This window comes from Ochlerotatus camptorhynchus, unplaced genomic scaffold (genome assembly GCF_037179485.1).
Source record: "Ochlerotatus camptorhynchus isolate MF236.1 unplaced genomic scaffold, CSIRO-AGI_Acam_v1.1 ptg000035l, whole genome shotgun sequence".
Lineage (NCBI taxonomy): Eukaryota > Metazoa > Arthropoda > Insecta > Diptera > Culicidae > Ochlerotatus > Ochlerotatus camptorhynchus.
This window is the reverse complement of record NW_027040526.1, coordinates 1,230,240-1,251,312: the sequence shown is the minus strand read 5'-3', so window position 1 is coordinate 1,251,312 and position 21,073 is coordinate 1,230,240. Positions and strand designations below refer to the sequence as shown.

Sequence of the window (21,073 nt, the reverse complement as noted above, 5' to 3'; positions counted from 1 at the left end):
AAGTAGCTTCTATGAGCTGTCACATCATTTCGTCGGTGGTATGATGTTTATTTACTTCTGGGTGAGAAATCAGAAATTTTGAGTCAGTACATGAAGGATTGGAAGTTTCATTTTTGAGGCCCTGCCGGAACCGGTTCCGGGTATCCAGATGTGGCCAGAACCACCTGTTGGCCTATGGTACATCCTTAGAAATAACTAATTTTATACGTGACGGAATCTATCGGTGACATAAAAGATGAGACGTAAACAAACATGTCATGTAATGTAATATGTATATATATATTTCACGACTGTTATGACTCAAATTTATGTCAAAATTGACGCTCGTACATGGCACTCTCAGAGCACCTAAATTTACATGAATTTGTTTATGATGTTTATTTACTTCTGGATGAAAAATCACAAATTTTGAGCCTAAGGACGGTACCAGTACATGAGGTTTTGGAAGTGTGCTCTATCGGAACCGGTACTGGGTAGCCTAAATGACAAAATTGATTAAATCGAGGGCAGGGTGCCATTTAAAGAACCTTAATTTTTCATTTGAAGCCAATAGACCAAGAATCGATTCAAAAATAGATTTTTGGGAGCGAGTTGCAGTTTGAGTCTTTTTTGACCCGCTAATGCACGATGTGTAACTTTTTCCTAATGCATTAGGAAGGTTAATTAATATTTTACTATTTCATATAAGTCAGAATGTCAAAGTAATGCTCTTTGAATTTTAATGAGGATTCACTTCCAATTGTCCTCGACTAAAATAGTTAATCTTTCCACAGAGTTCTCTTTAGAATTTTCATCGATCAATCGTCAAGATTGTATTCCATTTGAATTAATTTTGGCTTCCCGTGGACTAAAATATGTCTCTTAAATTCCCGTTCCCTGAATGGTTTGCATTAATGAAGAGTTCAGTTCGAATTCAACTTTTGAATTCGAATTAAATTTTTGAAAAAAAAAATCGCTAAAAATTATATATGAAAACTTGGAATTTTCGCAGAACGTATCAATTGTTGAAATAAAAAAAATCTGATGAAATTCTTCTCCGATTTCAACCGAAACTACTTCCTCAATTCACATAATTTTTGATACATTGCTCAGTTGGATTTTTCTTTGAATTCTCCTCTAAATTCCCATGGACTGAACTAAAAAAAATAGAAATTTATTCCATTTTTTTAGGAACTATCACCAAAATTCGCCACCTAAGAACTCACTAGGATTTTTCCTCATAAACTCAGTGACAATCTCCTCAGATATTCGTTGAAATATTCTTCCTTCCTACTCCGATTCCAAGCGTCTTTCCAACCTTAAAAGGCCATGAATACCGACTTTTACTGATTTTTGTAGTACAAAACTGAGATCATCGATTTAATTTTAAATCATTTATCTTCAATATTTTTCCTCTCTGGATTGCTCTCAGCTGTTTAAAAGCATGAGAGTTTAACTGATGTTCTGATACCTGATTTATCCACCGATTGATGTTTATCTTCAAATGTTTACAGCACTCATTTAAATACAAGCATAATTCAACAAAGCAATCGTTTATGTCACTCAATTACGAACCGCAAATTCAAATTGCATTAAATATTAACATAATTCACAGAGAATGGTTCACGACGGGTGCATTAACAGATTTTTTATAGATGTCAAACGACGTTTAATTTGTGTTTATTTACAATGCTTTATTAATTCATTTCATTTTGGATTTTTTTTTTCTGCACCTAACAGTACAATTATTGCCACATAATTAATTCTAGTATATACAGTTAGTGTATAAAATCACATTAGCATACGCTGCAACAGGCTAAAACAATATCATACGCAGTTACAGGCATTCAATTGCACACATACACAGTTATCACACATCTTACATTGTTGTAAAATCATTCACCCAGGTTCTTCAATTTTGAATCGAGAAAATTAGTCAGCGTGATCTCGGCTTGAACAGTTCTACCTAAAACAGCTTAAAACAAAGCCACGACGTCGGCGGCGGCGGTTATGGGAATGTCACCACCGGCACACCGATGATGACGACTGTGCAAACATTGGCCCCCGAGCTGTGGCTTCAAATATTTGCAGTTCGTATTTTAGAAGCATCGCCGGTGATGTATGGCTCGGATTTGGCAGGCTGGCGGGTGGTGGTTGGTGGTTGGCTACTAGAAAATGAGTAAATAGAGTGCTGAGGGAGGACTTCTTCACGACAATGTGAACGCTTGCCCCCGACCACTTCCGTAGTTGAAAAATCCCGCAGCGGTACTCGGGCAATCATTTCAGCTGGACCACGTTGGTGAGTTTGAGCAACTTTTTCGAACTGTACGGACAGCTTGGCCACAGGTGCGAGCAGCCCATCGGGGTAACCAGACTGTCGCCGGCGTCCCGCAACAGTTGACCCATGTGCGCTGCAAAGTGCCACTTGGTAGGGCTCACTGCCATCGTCAGCGATAACGTCGTGGACCTGGGTGAGAAAAGAAAGACGATGGTTAGTGTTCTGTTGTTTTTTGAGGAAATTTGCTATGTCGGGTTGGGTATTGGCTTGTTTCGTTGAATATCACACTCTTTCATTTCGCACGTTGGTAACCATGCTAACTGGGATGCATACATTTCGGCGCTTCGCTACGACGAATTTTCTTACAGAGTTGCCATATACAGTGTATCTCGAATTTGAGCAAAAATCTGAATGGGATTTTTTTTTTGAAAGACTGTGAGTAGATAGATTTTTGAAATCTCGGCTAGTGGTTCAACAACTTTTTATTGATTTATCAGTATAACTTTGGACTTTATTGGCAGAGTATGTATGAAGTTTGAGTAATTTCAGTAAAACGGTATATTTTCAACTTTTTTCATAGTAGGCGGATTTTAGTAAAATTAGCGGCATTTTAAAGATCTTCATTATGACTACAGATTAGCAAAACAATATGTTTGGTACATTGTATTTCAAGAAAATGTGTTTTTTTTTTTGGAAATCTAGCTAAATAGCTCTAACTTCTTACACACTCATCGAAATAAGCCCAATACTATACCGATAACCAATAAATGGTTGATGAGCAAGCAGCCAAAAATTTATAAATCTATCTTTTTAAATTGTACTCGTACAGCGGTTTTTCTGATATGTACGGACAGCTGCATGCCCAATTTTGAGGTACACTGTATACCGATGAGATTGCTTTGAGATCGCGAAAGATGAGAATTTGTCACCTTACATATAGCTAAACGAATACATTACTACGGTGGAAAGGGTCAAAATGCAATGAAATGTAACGGAAAATAACGCAATAATAAAGTTTCCTCTCATTCGCACAGCTACAATACATTGATCAATATTCAAATTTCCGTATCATGGAAAACCATTAATATCAGCTCTCGCCAGTATAAAAAGGACGTGAATAAATTTGAATTGATTTGTATATAAATACAAATGAGATGGCAGTTTAAAACAAGGTCTAAGAATAGCTTCCAAAAACTTTCAGCTGGAATAAAACCAGAATTTATGATTTCTGCCATGAATTCGTTTGACCGATAGATTTCATGTTGTTTACAGATCGCCCACGTTTGGATGCGATCAACAAATATGTTTGTGCGTTATTGACGCACTCGGGCTATTCATGACTCACATTCTCGTCTTTACTCAGCCGCAATATAACCAACGCACATTCTCGAATGATGTACTGACTTGAATCAAGGAAAGCGGAAGATATATGGAGCTACCCATAATGCAATCCAGGTTTAACTTTATGATCAAGGTGTCCTTTCACAAATGCGGCGTTTCTTGATTATGAACTGCTAACTAGTCAGTTTGCATCGTTTTGTCTTGTGGATTACCTTATAAATCAAACAAGGTATTCCATGAAGAAAAAAACTATTAGATTAATATTAGTAACCTATTCAGGTCATATAATTTCTGATATCGTTGATTTATGATACTCGTTCATTAGGGAAAGTAAAACTCAGTTTCCTTTTAAAACAATCCAAATTGAGATGAGTGTTGAAATCAATTTGGTTGTCGGTTTCGTTTTTCATCAGGAAGGTTTATTTTAATGGCACAAGAGAGAAAAAAAATCCCATGCTTTTTCACAACAAGAAATAGTCCTCTTCCTACACTGCATAAAATAAATTTGTCGAACATCTTATGTAATTTGTATGGCCACTTTTGTTTATTAATGCAGTAAAAGCAGTGTAACGTCAATTCATGCAAGATGCAAAGCAGACCCCATACAAAGGGGTTTGAACTATGGACGATTTATCTTTAAGATAATTAAATTTGACAATTTAACCAGGTTTACATGCACTGTATTAATGATAATTTTGTCCTTTTTGGCAAGTAATATTACACCATATTTTTGACACGATTGAAGTGCATCCACTTTGATGTGATATCAATTTTTTTGCTTGCTGTGTAACACGAAGATACAATGTTTAAGGCAGAGATAGTAGAGTAGAGATTTATAGTATCAATTCCTTGTCCATCCTTATCAGAAGATATTCAAATACTGGAATCAATAAATTTAAAGGGATTACTTGTTGTTGTTGTTGTTGTTGCAACTATCAGAGCATTCAACAGTTACTGATAGCTCAAGCAAGACTTCTGCGGCAGATACAGGTTTCAGTGGAATTTTCGTACAGGTTCCACAAATTTGGAAACAGTTCTGCAGGTGGCGCCCATTTCACACCAACACCCAGCTCTCAATTGGACTCAATGCCTTTGACAAAACTGCACCGAACCAGTTCACAATGTACTAGACGCGTACTACTATTACCTCTTGGGTCCGAAAGGTTGTTCACTAGCACTGATACTGACGGTGCAAAACGTTTCGTGTTTGACCAATGGGATGACGCAACAGATCGACGATGATATCGCACAAATCATACAGCTGTTGTGCTTTTCCAAAATAAAAGTCACCTAACCGGTTGCAAAACCGAAAACGAAGAAGCATCCAGTCTAGATTGAATGTTGATATGTTGGACCGAATAGCGAATCGGAAAGTTACGCTTGAAGACCTTTACTGTGCTGATCATCACAATTTTCCATGGAAAGATTTTAACTGAATAGTCTGACTATGCTAAACAAATAAATTCTATGCTACGCTAACAAATACAAATAAAGGTTGAACACGAAAAAATCCGGACACGAAAATCTTGTTAGGGTTTAAAAATGCATTTTATTTTTCATAGATGTATGTAACAACTATACATTAGTAGGTATTATGCTTATTGTTAGACCATTGCTTCAGTCTTCCTTCTTACCATATACCATTGCCCGAACTTTTCTTCGTACACGTTCCCACTTGTTTGGCTGCCAAATTCCATTTTCGCTTGAAATCCTCCAGGTCAATTGCAGTTCCACCCTTTTTCTTCAATATGTGCTTCACAATTGACAATTGACTTTAGTTCTTCTTAGGAGCCACTGTGTCGCCATTTTCGCTGTACCACTGTTTGGTGGAATTTGAGTAGTGTCAGCTTGCCAAGTCCGGTCAGAGTAGACAATCCACCTCATGCTGCTCCAGAAAAGGCAGTAGTCTCTTCCGTAGGCAATCTTGCTGGTAAATTTGCTGGTTCATGGTCCCAGAAGTAACGAAAGTTTCGCTTTTCAGCCCACAACTGCCGATTGCTCGCCATACAAGGAACTTTTTGGGGAATTTCGCTTGCTTTTTGATTTTATATTCTTCGCTCAAAAATTTGATCGAAAACTGCAGGATCGAATCGTGACGCGCTTGCTCCGGTAAAGCTATTATGTAAATAAATGAACTTATACACTCTTAGTTTGATTCAGTTAAATTAAAAAAAAAACTTCACAAATGCCTTAATGTTAGCGTTTTTAATATGTCCGTATTTTGTCTTGCTCAACCACCCAAGCAACACAGAAAACATCGTCAATTATTTTACTTTTTTTTTAGTTGCCCCGAAATCTACGAGAAATACAACTTGATACTAAACTGTTTAAAGTATGTTAATTGATTTACTTTAGGTCACAATAATGAAACTTAAGTACTGCTTGGATGACCTCTCAAATTATGCATCAAATGGGAGGAGCAAAAATGTTACACTTTAATTTATATGAAGTTATATGCTACGTGATATTGTATGAAACACTTGAGCAACAAATCTAACTTGTGTTGTATTTGTTTATCGAGAGTTCCACAAAACATTAAGTTTTTTGAAACATGGTTGCAACAAAGTGTGAATGATATGTTTTTTTGTATCTGTTGATCAACTGTTTTGAGATGTTAGTAAAGAGTTAACGAACCAAGATGTGATTAAGAACCTATTTGCAATCTCGTTATGAATCTTTAAGTATTCAAACCTCGTTTTGCAACCAACTGGATCAAGTTGTTACTATAAAGGTTTGTTGCGACCATCTAGTATCTACCATGGCTCAAATATGTCATGTCGCTTTGATTTTGTAAAACACTTTTGGACTACATTGACAAAGGCAAATAAATCGTAATGCATGGGCTAACATCTGCACAGGAAATAGGACTAGCAATTAACAATGGTGAGGAAGATCACGATGAGGACGATAAGATCACGGACGGCGGAGGATGGTGGTAACTAACGTGAACTAAAGCAAAAACGATAGCCACAAAAGCAAAATAAATTTTTTTTGAACCCCATAAATCAAAAATATTTTCAATCGTTCAAGCAATAGCTTATACAAATAATGATAAACACAACTGGAAAAGACGCCGCGAAGCCGTCCGGATGGGTCCGGGTGACACATTTTCACCACCTCCAGCTCCTAGGCTAAATATCAGCAGATCCGTTGCGCATTCCAAAGGGATCCTCGACTGCAGCTATCATATTAGCACCGGTGAACGAGAATGCGGCAGCTCCCTCGCTAGCAGCATTTCAATCAGCGGAAAAGTTGAACGCCGTCGGAGGTGATGTTGCAGCGGTTCCGAAAAGTCTTGTAGCTTATATTTGCCGGAACTGCTAGCGAACTGGAAACTGCACCAGCGGGCGATTGCCAGAACTAGAGGATTCTAACGCCGAAATTGATTGCTGCTAATGGAAGAGCTGCACCGATCGCTCATCACTCGATGCCGCATTCTACTGAAAAGTGACGTTTAAAGCACGCACATACTCAACTAACTTTATGATTGTTCAAACTACGCATTTGCTACTTATCTTCAACATAACTGGGACATGGATACCATCGATAATACGTAATGGTGCCACTTTGTTGACAAACCGTTGCAGTTTAATAAGAAACATTAAGTTTAATATTCATTCATCTACAACGCAAAAAATACTTGTTATAAACTTTCATTATGTCTTGAAAAATAGCAACCTTATTGTAACGTACTATTTTACATTTTTGCAACAGCTCAGTGACTTAAATTATATCTGGATGAAACGTACACTATCGGCCAAATTCATGTTGCTATAATGAAGAATGTTCACAAATATTCCAAACATGTAAAAATGAATCAATTCAGAATTTTTTACTTGATATTAGTTATATGTGAGCATTTTCATTCGTTAAAGGTGCAGAATAATAAAGAACTCAAAAAGATCAACTCTATTTTCTAATGGTGTAATGTTGTTGTTGATTTGTACTTTTTCGGAATTTTGATAGAAGGCTTTGCATTATAATCACGAGTTATTTTTTTAAAGCTGAGTGAGTGATGGCTTGATGATGGAAAAAAGCCACGGTTTGTGCAATCGACGTAGTGAAATTGCTTTGATTCTCCATTCATACAATGAGTCAAATCACCATGGTAATTGATGCGAATCTACGTAAATTGGAATCTACGGTAATAAGGGCATTTATTGAAATTACCACAAAAAAGGATCTAGATTTCACCAGTCCGGTTCCAGACTATGACTCCTTTGGGATTCACACTTCCAGAGCTGGTGTCACACCATCTGATCAAAAATATTAAATTTAGTCTTTGTAAAGATACTATTTTCGAACAGCCAGAGCGCTGTAAAATGGAAGTTTGAATCCTGAGCGTTTGAAGATATAAATCTAAGCGTCGAAATATCGATCCCATACTCCAATTGTTGGAAAGTGTGTGCCCTGTAATATTATGATCCATCAACCGGTCAAAAAGCAAGCATTTTTGAACGAACCTGAAATTGATGCTACGCAGCAGCTAGCTGGTATATTTTTTTTTTAAAGTTGCATTTTTACATTTATTTATTTATTTGTTCGTGTTAAACACTAGTTCACTTAAATTCATCCAGCTTTCTCTAAGTACAATATGAATGAGCATATAAATAGACTTACATAAATGGTTCAAGTTTTCTCATGACGTTTTTGAATGCCGCATACAGTGTACCACAACCAACTACTTTGCAGTTTCCATTTTGTTCTTTTTTTTATGAACATTTACGTGTAAATTAATTTATTCAGACAGCATCGTAAAAAGATGGACTCAAAACCATACGTAACCCACCTTTCTGTTTTGTTGGGAGTCCAACTTTTTGCATGATGCATTTCGAAACATATTTATACATGCTAATTTTTTATTTATGGAAACAAATGATTTTTTTGAGGATTATATCTTTTTCAAAAAGTTTGGGGTCATCCACAAGTTATGTAATAGAATTACATCATCAGGTGTTATGATGATATTTTACACTTGCAAGATACAAAAAGAAATCGTAAAGTATGTGCTTGACACATGAAACCGGTAAACTTAGCTAAATTGACAGATTTTATGTGTCAAACACATAAATTAAAACTCGTTCTTGTAACGAAGAAGTACAAAATATCATAAATAAATTGATTTCATAATTCTGAAAAACAACTTTATATAGAGTTGGTTGGAAATGCTAACATGAAGCTTTAGTGTGATAATTTATTAGCTAGAGAATGATCTTTTAGAAGAGGGTAGGTGGGTAGTTCCGTTAGAGTACGGCAGTATGAAAATTGAATAGAAGTTGAAAATGAGCGAAGGGCCATTAATGCGATAGTATAAAGTCAAACGCACATCTTTTGCCTAACCCGTACGATGTACGCGGAACTTTTTATAGCAAAAGAATGGCCGCAACCCTGCCGTTGGTTATTAAATTTTTTTAAACAAAATTTTGAGTTTTAAGAACTCATCTTCATGCTAATTTCGTTCGGTTAGAGTGAAACCAAACATTAATCATAGAAACAAACAAACAAATATTGTTGTACTGGAAATTCTGACCCGCAATGTACACAATTATAATGCTGGTCGGAATATTGGCAGCCATATGTAATCCACCGCAAATAAATATATTGATTTTTTTTTCAATTTATTCACGATTATTCGCACCATATTATCATAAAAACATGAAACACTTATAACAGCTGTAATCTTATCCAAAAGATTCAATTTAATTTTTTTTGCGAAGTAAATTTTTTAAATTTTTGAGCTGCAAATTTGGGCATCAATTTGTAAACTTCGATAAGGCGCGTATAATTAATCGAAGTAAAATGTTTCAATTCACCATAAAACTTGATGCGCTTGAAAAAAACGGATTAGTAATTAGTTTTTTAAAGTCATTAATTTCATATTTTTATTCAGATGACTTTTCTACGATTGTCATATCTGATTTTGCAGTACACATAAAAACATCAGTATTCTTTTTCCGCATCACCACACAAATAATCCAAAACATATACAAATGTGGTTAATCAGAATGTAGTTAACATGTATTCGAAAACATCACTGTTCTGTTTTAAATTTGTCAGTAAAACATTACAGTTAAGTCAGTCCAAACCTCATTTGCAACATGTGTCATCAAAAAAGAATGTTTCATGCAACTGATTTGCAACTCCTTTTGCAACAAACATAAGTTGCAAAGAGACTTCACCTTCTGCGCTTTTTAAGGTACAATGAAGTTTTATATGTGATGCGTTGTCCATAATTTAGACCTTCATTTAGTCACACTACGGTTGTTGTTATTCGCTGGGAAACAAATGGTGTTGCTTGGGCATTATCATAATATTCTATGAAATGGAAATTTAAATTTTTGCTTTCAAATTTGGACGCCGTTGTCTAATTTTCAGTAAAGAAAGGAGTAGAAATTTTCTCATCTTACGATTTGAACCTTCGCCATGTCCGTTCTAGGCTGGACATTTTTATCCTGTCGTGTAGTCATGTCACGATGCTTAGAAATACAGCTCTGTATTGTACTATCTTGGTCATAGTTTCTATGTGTTGTTGTATTCGATCGTGAATTTTGGTGTTTTAGATGTATGTATATGTATGTATATACTATTCAACCTCCACTGTCCGGCAGTGTTTTTATTGAAGAAAAATGTTTGCAATATAATCTATTATTATCTTATACTGATCCCATTGCAAACAATTTTAGTCCGGAAGTTGAAAGGTGATAGCTCTGTTGAGATTCAGTAGCCCATTTCAGAATGCCTGGTCACTCACGTCCATTCCGAGGTTACTTTCACTTACAACAAGCCCCGCATACACTTAGTACCGATATTGCAATTCCTGCTTTGTAGATGGCACGTATTTAGTAGGATGCATTTCATATTTTTATATCTAGTTGCAATCAGTTAGATCTCACCGCTTATGTATTGTTTCCTTGCTGCTGAATCTTTGTCATCTCGATTATCGTTGAGTCCTGTTGAATAATCGGCATCTGTAGTAGAATACTCTTCTCTCTCTTTCTGTATCACTTTTCGATGCTTTTCGTATCTATTCTTGAATATTGTAACCTGGTGCTGCCGGTACTTTCATGGTCCCTCTTTCTTGCTTGAATCAGGATGATATCCACCAAGCCCTTGGCCGTTTCCTCCACCTCGTACTGGCATTTGATGATGGTACTATTGAACAGAATGAGCATGTTGTCTCTCCTTGAATACACCCTGATACCTGGTGTTTCCTTTTCATCAGGGAGGATTTTCTGTAGTCCTGTATCTGTGACCTTTTTGTAATTTTCAGATTTCCATCATCCATATCTGGTGTATCTAATATGAAATGTCACTAAAGGAGTCCTCAGGATCAGCACTTGTGGGTCGCTTCTCCGTGATGTCGTTGAAAACGAAAGAACGTCGGAGGTTCAGTGGAGGAGTTTGTTTTCCGAGCTCATTATTGACTCTTCGCTTGAACTTCTTGTTAGCGGCTTCTGGACCGGTGTGATATGTGGGTCTCTCAGGGTACGGTTAATGTGAGAGTACTCTATTCTTGGATATATATTGGATCCAGCTGCTGCCCTCTGAAGCTTTGAATCACTTCGGAAATCTCTATCAGATCGTTAAAAAAAAAATATTTGCCGAAATCTGTTTTCTAATATATTTTTTTCGCAGAAAAAACACAGAGAAGAAAATACACGTCAAACTTGTTCAAACGGCAGAGCCTACTCCAAAATCCGTGAGGTTTGGTGTTTTAGATATGCTAAAATTATGCATGCCGAAATAGCAGGTGTGAAGATTATTTGAACATTTCTCGCGAAACTTTTCAAAATGACCAATGTAACATTTCCGCTTGATTGAGAAAAACAATGTTGAAGATCAACAGATAATTTTTTAAACTGATTTGAAACTATTTTTACCATAGTCAGTGATTAGTACCGGTGAAATTTCAGTAGAAACGGTAAAACCACTATTTATATTGAATTTTGTGCTACAATATAGGAAAAACCACATAGAACGTTTTGACAAGTCAAGGTGTACTTCGGACATGTTACATTGAACGTTTATTTCTAAATGACATAATCAATGAGTGTTACATTTTACGTTTTGATTTACATGATGTTAGATTCCCTGTCATATAGGGTTAACTACCCCATCTCTGGCCTATTAAGCGCAACCCGCACTTAGTCTTTCTTAATCTAGCGCAGTTTAGCACCAAACGGATTGTTATTATTACTGATGGCTTCCAAATGTGTTTACCTTTTCGTATGTACCGTAAGATTTGATAAAGAGAAACCAATCGTTGAGATATTGTCAAAAGTCTAACACTGCTTCTTGACGCCAAACTCGACCTATGGATTCTAAATTCGGCAAAACGCATTGAAACGCCTTTGAAACGCCAATGAATTCACTTCGGCCTATCGAATGAAGATAAAAATTGATTCGGTCGGAGCGCTTCTTCTGTTTTTAGGAATAATGGGTGCAACCATTCATATCATGCGTTCTCATTGACTTCGTTCCGTAGCTTATTAGCTAAAGTATCGTACCAAACGCATAATTGACTTGTTAGCTCTGAAATCCAGGGTTTATTTGAAGTTTTCTGCTCGATGGGCCGAAAATGGACTACTAGGCCGAAGTAGTTCTCTGCCTTACTTCAGAATAGAGTACCTAATACCTGCAAAATTACTGGTACCCTTACTTAGACCTTTAGATTAGTTTTCTACGCACCACCTTCTGAATATGATCATCAATCATGTTAGGCATTCCAAATGTCCAAATGAAACAATCAAGCACCCAGCATTCCAAACTGTACATTTGACAAATTTGTATATTTGATTATCTTAACCAAATGAATGTGAACTCGAATGGGTGTTTTAGCATTACATAAAATGATAAAAGACCAATAGTTGGTTTCGATGAACTCGATTTCCTTGCATTTTTTAAATAGGACCTTTTCAAAAATTATGCGAGATTTGTCAGTTTTGTGTTTAAGTCTTCACTTCAAATTGGCCGTCGGGGTGGTTGCCGTGTATTGGCTGAAACCTTGGACGGATTCAAACGTCTGCTCAAGTATCTTACTGAGCTGCACATTTTTTACTAGGGACACCAAAACTGACCGTCTGTTCAAGGTTGTCACGAAAGGTCTTCCCAGTGGTGAATCCCTGGATCAGATCAAAGATGATCTGACAAAATTACTTGGAGTTGAGCCTGTCCAAGTAATGAAAATGAAAATGAAATCCTGTCCTGGTGATTCGTGCAACGGGATTTCATATTATTTTTATTAAGTTCACTTCAAGTCTAGTGAACTTACCAACCTTAATCTCAAAGAAAAACTAAAAGAGACAACCCTAAGGGGTTGTACGCAATGATAACGTACGACTACGTGGTTTTATATAATAAATCTTATATGTTAACTGCAGCAGGAGCTTGTGTTTTGTGTAGGAATAGGAATTTGAGCGGGGTTTTTTTTTCTGTTTACACTCTTTCGTATGACTTTCTTGACATAGATGGCCCACAGTGACTCACGAAGAGCTACTGACTCCGATCAATAGCGGTGCGGCCTCTTTCTCCTTCTATGGATGCTCATGTGGGCTGCAGCTCGCTGCTTGCAGGCAGCTTTTCGTTGTTTACTGGAGAACAATTTTCAACGCCACGTGCCGTAGGCACTGCTGCTGCTGCAGCTGATGCCGATGACCGGACACCACCACACACGGTGATTGGAACTGAATCCGATCAGCGGTTGAGGCTATCTTTGATAGCTAGCTGCTTGCGGGGAGCCTTTCATTGTGTACTGAAGAACACCATCACTCACCACGCGGTGATTGAATAAACACCGTTTGCTGAGAATGGATGGAATTCAGCTTTGAAATCTGTGTAAGGGAAATCGCTTTTCACAGGCAATGAATGATAATATTAATTATCATAGCAACAGTTGCTCATTCGTGCCATTTTCAATTATGACATTTTGAAAAATGGTTAAGATGCGTAAAAATATTTTTGATCGATTGGTGATAATATTATTGAAATTGGTCCAGGGGCAGCTGAGTTATTAACGTTCAAAAAATTTCATAATTTTATTACATGTTTCATTTTTGGTTTTCACAAAGTGTACCTTCATGTAGAAATCACAGACCTAGTCCTACGTCAAAAACTAGCCTTATGCTCCATGTCAGAGTGAAGTGGAAGACTGGAGAAAATTTCGAAAAACTTACCCATTGCCGTAAGTGCTGAGGATAGGGTCACGGAACAAACAATTGCTACATGCCAGTTAAATGCATGAATTGTGGCGATTCCTCTCACGCAAAGGACGACTGTCCTGTGAAGGAAGATCCTAAGAAATTTGAATGTTCAAATTGTGGTGAAAACCACAAATCCAATTTTTGGGAATGTAAGACTCGCAAAGCGATCCTACGATCTCGTTCTAAGCGACAGATAGGAAACGCTCCACGTTTCCGACCAGGTACAAATTCCTCTGATGTCAACAACGGCCAGCTAGGAACAAATTCTACATTCGTACCCGTAAGTACAAATATCACCCCTGCTTCAAATTCTTCATCTGTATCTGTTCCCCTCGCCGCTAAAAATGTTTAGCGAGTGAATGGAGCTACCTCTGCTGCTTTTGCAACGGGGAGAAATCAAAACACTAACATAATTCTAACGGAAATTTTGATAATTTTCAAAACATTACTGCTCCTCAAATGGAATTTTTATAGAAATCACTAGCTGAGTGTGCCCGGTCTTGCTCGGGATTCAATATTAGCTTGAGTTTATGCGCCAATTTAAAAAAAAAAGCATGCTATATTGTACGTAGCCCTCCCCCCTATTATCTAAGGGGCTACCCCCTATGATTATCTCCTTATACCCCCACACTCGCCCCCACATGCCTAATTTGGTTCCATTTGCTTGATTAGTTCTCGAGTTATGCAGAAATTTCTGTTTCATTTGTATGGGAGCCCCCCCTTACAGAAGGGGGAGGGGTCTCGAACCATCATAAGAACCTTCCACGGCCCCAAAAACCCCTGTAAACAAATTTTCACGCCAATCGGTTCAGTAGTTTCCGAGTCTATAAGGGTCAGACAGACAGACAGACAGACAGACAGACAGACAGACAGACAGACAGACAGACAGACAGACAGACAGACAGACAGACAGACAGACAGACAGACAGACAGACAGACAGACAGACAGACAGACAGACAGACAGACAGACAGACAGACAGACAGACAGACAGACAGACAGACAGACAGACAGACAGACAGACAGACAGACAGACAGACAGACAGACAGACAGACAGACAGACAGACAGACAGACAGACAGACAGACAGACAGACAGACAGACAGACAGACAGACAGACAGACAGACAGACAGACAGACAGACAGACAGACAGACAGACAGACAGACAGACAGACAGACAGACAGACAGACAGACAGACAGACAGACAGACAGACAGACAGACAGACAGACAGACAGACAGACAGACAGACAGACAGACAGACAGACAGACAGACAGACAGACAGACAGACAGACAGACAGACAGACAGACAGACAGACAGACAGACAGACAGACAGACAGACAGACAGACAGACAGACAGACAGACAGACAGACAGACAGACAGACAGACAGACAGACAGACAGACAGACAGACAGACAGACAGACAGACAGACAGACAGACAGACAGACAGACAGACAGACAGACAGACAGACAGACAGACAGACAGACAGACAGACAGACAGACAGACAGACAGACAGACAGACAGACAGACAGACAGACAGACAGACAGACAGACAGACAGACAGACAGACAGACAGACAGACAGACAGACAGACAGACAGACAGACAGACAGACAGACAGACAGACAGACAGACAGACAGACAGACAGACAGACAGACAGACAGACAGACAGACAGACAGACAGACAGACAGACAGACAGACAGACAGACAGACAGACAGACAGACAGACAGACAGACAGACAGACAGACAGACAGACAGACAGACAGACAGACAGACAGACAGACAGACAGACAGACAGACAGACAGACAGACAGACAGACAGACAGACAGACAGACAGACAGACAGACAGACAGACAGACAGACAGACAGACAGACAGACAGACAGACAGACAGACAGACAGACAGACAGACAGACAGACAGACAGACAGACAGACAGACAGACAGACAGACAGACAGACAGACAGACAGACAGACAGACAGACAGACAGACAGACAGACAGACAGACAGACAGACAGACAGACAGACAGACAGACAGACAGACAGACAGACAGACAGACAGACAGACAGACAGACAGACAGACAGACAGACAGACAGACAGACAGACAGACAGACAGACAGACAGACAGACAGACAGACAGACAGACAGACAGACAGACAGACAGACAGACAGACAGACAGACAGACAGACAGACAGACAGACAGACAGACAGACAGACAGACAGACAGACAGACAGACAGACAGACAGACAGACAGACAGACAGACAGACAGACAGACAGACAGACAGACAGACAGACAGACAGACAGACAGACAGACAGACAGACAGACAGACAGACAGACAGACAGACAGACAGACAGACAGACAGACAGACAGACAGACAGACAGACAGACAGACAGACAGACAGACAGACAGACAGACAGACAGACAGACAGACAGACAGACAGACAGACAGAAATTCATTTATATATATATATAGATTAATTGACACGATTACTGATGTGTTGAAAACTTACTCCATGTTTGATGCTGTTCAAACTGCAGTGAAATTTGCGAACAATATTGTCATGACTTTGAAATTCAGTAATGGATTTTAAATCATTAAATACTTTGAATTGGAATGCTCAATCTCTTAGAGAGGGGGCGACCCCGGCGTAGTGGTTAACATCCATACCTCTCACGCCAAAGTCACGAGTTCACATCTCACCCCGGACAAGTCGCGAATGACCCAAGAGTGTTAAAGTGACTATAATAAAAAAAAATCTCTTAGAGATAGTGGGGATAAGCAGTTAAATAGTTTTTTGAGAGTTCATAATATGCCGTTACAACTGAAACGTTCCTTAAACCTGACCATAAGGTTAAGAAGGACTCAAATTATTTCATTCATAGAAATGATCGTCTTGATGGAGCATGTGGTGGCGTTGCCATCATTGTTCATAGACGAATCAAACATCAATTTTTTTCTTCATTTGAAACCAAAGTTTTTGAAATTTTGAGAGTTTCTGTTGAAACAAAATTTATAGCTGCCTATTTGCCATTCCAGTGCGTAGGCCAGCAAAAGAATTTTCTCAAGGCTGACTTCAGAAACTTACCCGGCATAGATCAAAATTCTTCACTATTGGTGATTTTAATGTAAAACACCGCTCATGGAATAATGCTCAAACCAATTTCAATGGTAATATTATGTTTGATGATTGTTATTACACCATTCAATATCCAAACAGTCCAACATGCTTTTCTTCTGCAAGAAATCCCTCAACTATTGATTTGGTCTTAACTGATTCATGTCAACTTTGTAGCCAATTAGTTACCCATGCTGACTTCGGTTCTGATCACCTTCCCCTAACTTTTGAAATTTCCCAAGAAATTATTTCTAATCCCAACAGCTCTAGTTTCAATTACCATAGAGTTGATTGGGCTTTGATCCAAACATTCCTTTGCAAACCAAAGATGAAATTAATTATGCTCTTGAATCTTTGACTTCTTCTACAGTTGAAGCATGAGCTGCCTCAGTACCAAAATGCGAGGTTAAATTCGATTCAATTAATATAGACGACGATCTTCAGCTCTTGATCCGTCTGAAAAATGTACGTAAAAGGCAATATGAAAGATCACGCGATCCTGCCTTAAAAGTTATCTGGCGAAATTTGCAAAAAAAAAATTAAAAAAGGTCATCAGGAACAAAATTTTAGAGAATATTGTTTAGAAATAAGACCCGAGTTCCAAACCCTTGGTAAAATTATTAAACAGAAATTTACATTTGGCATACCAAAAATATACTTTTAAAGATCACATTGAGGGCATTCAAGCCAAATGTAATAAATATATTAATTGTGTGTATCCTCTTATAAACAGGAAATCCAAACTTTGCCTGAAGCATAAACTTCTAATACTATATTTAAACCAATTTTTAGAGCAGCCATGCTCTATGTTGTGCCAATATGATCTAGTTGTTGCAACACCAGGAAAAAAGTACTTCAAAGGATTCGGAACATAGTTTTGAAGCTAATTTTGAAGTTGCCTCCCTGGTACAGTACTACTGAAGTACATACAATTTTTAATGTTGAGACTTTAGAACAAATGTCCAACAAAATAATTAATAATTTCAGGCAAAAATCGTTGCAGTCCTCAACTTTGCAACGATTTTTTTTTTGTTACAGTCACTTTAACGCTCTTGGGTTGAACTCGTGACTTTGGCGTGAGAGGTATGGATTCGAACCACTACGCCGGGGTTGCCCCCTGCCCCCCAACGATTAATTCCATTTATACTTAGACAAGATTTACTTTAATTTTTAGTTTTAATATGTCAATTGTAATACTGACATCCAGGTATAGAACACCTGTTTAAAATACAGTAGCAATTTAGGAATTCAATTCATTGGCAGGAACAATGTAAAAACACATAGATATGTATTTTATTTTATTTTATTTTTATTTAATACATCCATCTGACAATTATTTAATACATCCATCTGACAATAAGTCTTAATGAACCAGAAGCCACAACAAATACTAAATGTATCTGGAGTTAATAATACGTCTCTGGAATTGAGCAGCAGGTTCCCCAAACTCGAACAACTTTTCAACTGTAGAAAACGTGCGAATCATACTCGTAACAGGTTCATGTTGTCCAAAAGAAGAGCGGTGTGAGTCTTGACGCAATAGGAACGTTGAGCGTAGAAATCTGCTTGGCGCACGAAAGTTCAAGCAAGAGAGTAAGTGGGTAGAGTCAATTTCACCACTTAATAACTTCGCGACGAATGTTGCCTGTTGAATTTGTCGCCGTCGTTGTAACGTGTCCATGCTTAGCAAGCGACATCTCTCAGCATACGGAGGTAAGTTTAATGGATCTCTCCAAGGAAGTTGTCTTAATGCTCGACGAATGAATGTTTTTTGGACACGTTCTATTCTGATGTTCCAGGAAAATTGGTAGGGAGTCCAAACAACAGATGCAGTCTCGATAATCGGACGAACGAGTGAACAGTACAGTGCTTTTAAACAGTACGGATCCGAAAAATCTCTTGAGATTCTTGATATAAAACCAAGCTGACGATTAGCCTTAGTGATTACCATTGAACGGTGTAAGTCAAACGTAAGTTTAGGGTCCAGCATTACACCTAGGTCGCTTACTTGTTCTACTCTTTCTAGTACAAATCCATCAATTGAGTAATCAAATACGATTGGCGTTCTTGTGCGATTAAATGTCATGACCACACATTTTGATATACTGACGGAAAGCTTGTTTAAGCGGCACCAATCAACAAATTGGTCTAACATTGCTTGGAGCTGACGGCAATGTATAGTTTGAGATCATCGGCGTATATGAGCACACAACCACTCGGCAAGAGGAGCGTCACATCGTTGAAGAAGATTGTGAACAGCAATGGTCCTAAATTGCTGCCCTGGGGAACACCGGAGGTTGCAGCAAATGGTGATGAAGTGCACGAACCCAGCTTGACACGAAGTGTTCTGTTGGAAAGATATGATTTCAGCCAATCAACCAAACCATCCGAAATTCCCAGGCGAGACATTTTCCGAAGAAGAATACCATGATCGATGCAATCGAATGCCGCTTTCAGATCGGTATAAACGGTATCTACTTGAGCCCTATTTTCCAAGTGATTTATACATGTTGAGGTGAACTCCAGCAAATTTGATGTAACTGAGCGTCCTGGCATAAATCCGTGTTGCGTTGCTGAAATGTAGCTCTTGACATGAAAGAAGATAGCATCGTTCACAATGATCTCGAATAATTTTGAAGCTGCAGATAGACTTGTTATGCCACGATAATTTGTCACGTCACGTTTGTCGCCCTTCTTATGGACAGGGAACATAAAGGAATGTCTCCATATTTCGGGGAAAACTCCTTGGTGCAACGAGGCGGTAAAGATGCGAGCTAGGGGATCAGCTAAAACAGCAACACAGCGGCAAAAAATGATTGCAGGTACACCATCAGGACCCGGTGAAACAGATTTCTTCAACTTCCTAACAGCTTTAACGACATACATATTGCTAACCACAAATGTACGCAAATCGATGAGACCCTCAGGAACATTGCAAGCCGCTCTTTCTACTTCATCTGCGTTGGCGGCTGAATCCGAAAAAACAGAACTGAAGTGGCGGGAAAATAGATCACACGATTCGAGCATAGAAGTAGACTGCAAATCGCCAAAAAATACGGATGAAGGAATATTCGACGATTTTCGCTTGGAGTTCACAAACTTCCAGAAGCTCTTGGGATTTCTACGTAAATTGGTCTGGACACGCAAGACATATGACTTGTATAGGGTTGAATTAAGCTTACGATAGGCGTTGCAAGCGCGATGAAAGTTGCGTTTCGTTTCAGAAGTTCGATGTCGGCGAAGTTTACGCTGCCAGGAATTTTTATCGCGTTTCAAAAGCCGCAGGAGAGGAGAACTCCAAGCAGGAGATATAGGAGGTTTTCGTCTTGGAGTGTTATCGGTGAGCCAATTGCAAATTATGTTGCAAAATTGTGCTGCCATATCGTTGACGTCATTTGTTGCCAGAATACTGCTCCAATCACAGCTCATCAGGAACTCGTTGAGCATGACGAAGTCGATTTTTGAGTAGTCGAGCGTATGTTCACCAGCATCAAGGGATTCCACACGGTCAACACAATCGGATTGAGTTGGTAAGGAGAATAAAATCGGTGGATATGGAGAATAAAATCGGTGAAAATCGTATATATCATAACAATTAAGGCTGGTAAGCTACTGTAGTAGCTGAAGCACCTAGGTTTAAACGAAATGTAATTTATTTTGAATGTGGAACAAATGAAGAGATGATTTTTTTTTTGCTAATAGGCCATTTTCACATGTTATTCTTGAAATGTTGGTTGGCTTTCTTCTATAGATTTTATTTTCTGAAGACAAGCTTCAAGCTGTATGTGATATAAAAATGTGATCATTGAATTTAAAACAATCAAAAGTTAAGCCCTTTTCAGAAATTGGTCATGAAATGACCGAAAATGTTTATGTACAACGTATACTTATGATACCAAGCATAATTGCATAAATTGCGAAAAATGACGGAAATATGTTTGTCCACCTGCTAGTATGAAAATCCCCCACATCCCCCAGTTAAATTATACAAACTTTGTTAAATATAAGCGCATTAAAGAACGTACAGTTGGCGGCTTACATCACAGAGACAGTGAAAATTCAACTCGTTATCTCTGCTAGAACAGAATGGACATCCATCTAATTTCACACGTCACCAACTAGCTCGTTTGACCCATTAAACTGC

The 21,073-nt window shown here is 38.4% G+C and overlaps 2 protein-coding genes across 3 annotated transcripts in view; one reads left to right on the top strand and one right to left on the bottom strand.

The window, feature by feature from the left end:
- Positions 1 to 21,073, top strand: part of SP2353 — a 741,117-nt gene that overhangs the window by 296,886 nt on the left and 423,158 nt on the right. The gene's annotated exons all lie outside the window — the stretch shown is intronic.
- The window catches only part of geko, a 47,847-nt gene continuing 28,247 nt past the window's right edge, over positions 1,474 to 21,073 (bottom strand). Inside the window, exon 3 of the mRNA XM_065231979.1 lies at positions 1,474 to 2,446. Within this exon, the coding sequence (XP_065088051.1) occupies positions 2,257 to 2,446 (190 nt within the window). The 3' untranslated portion in view covers positions 1,474 to 2,256. The remainder of the gene's footprint in view (positions 2,447 to 21,073) is intronic.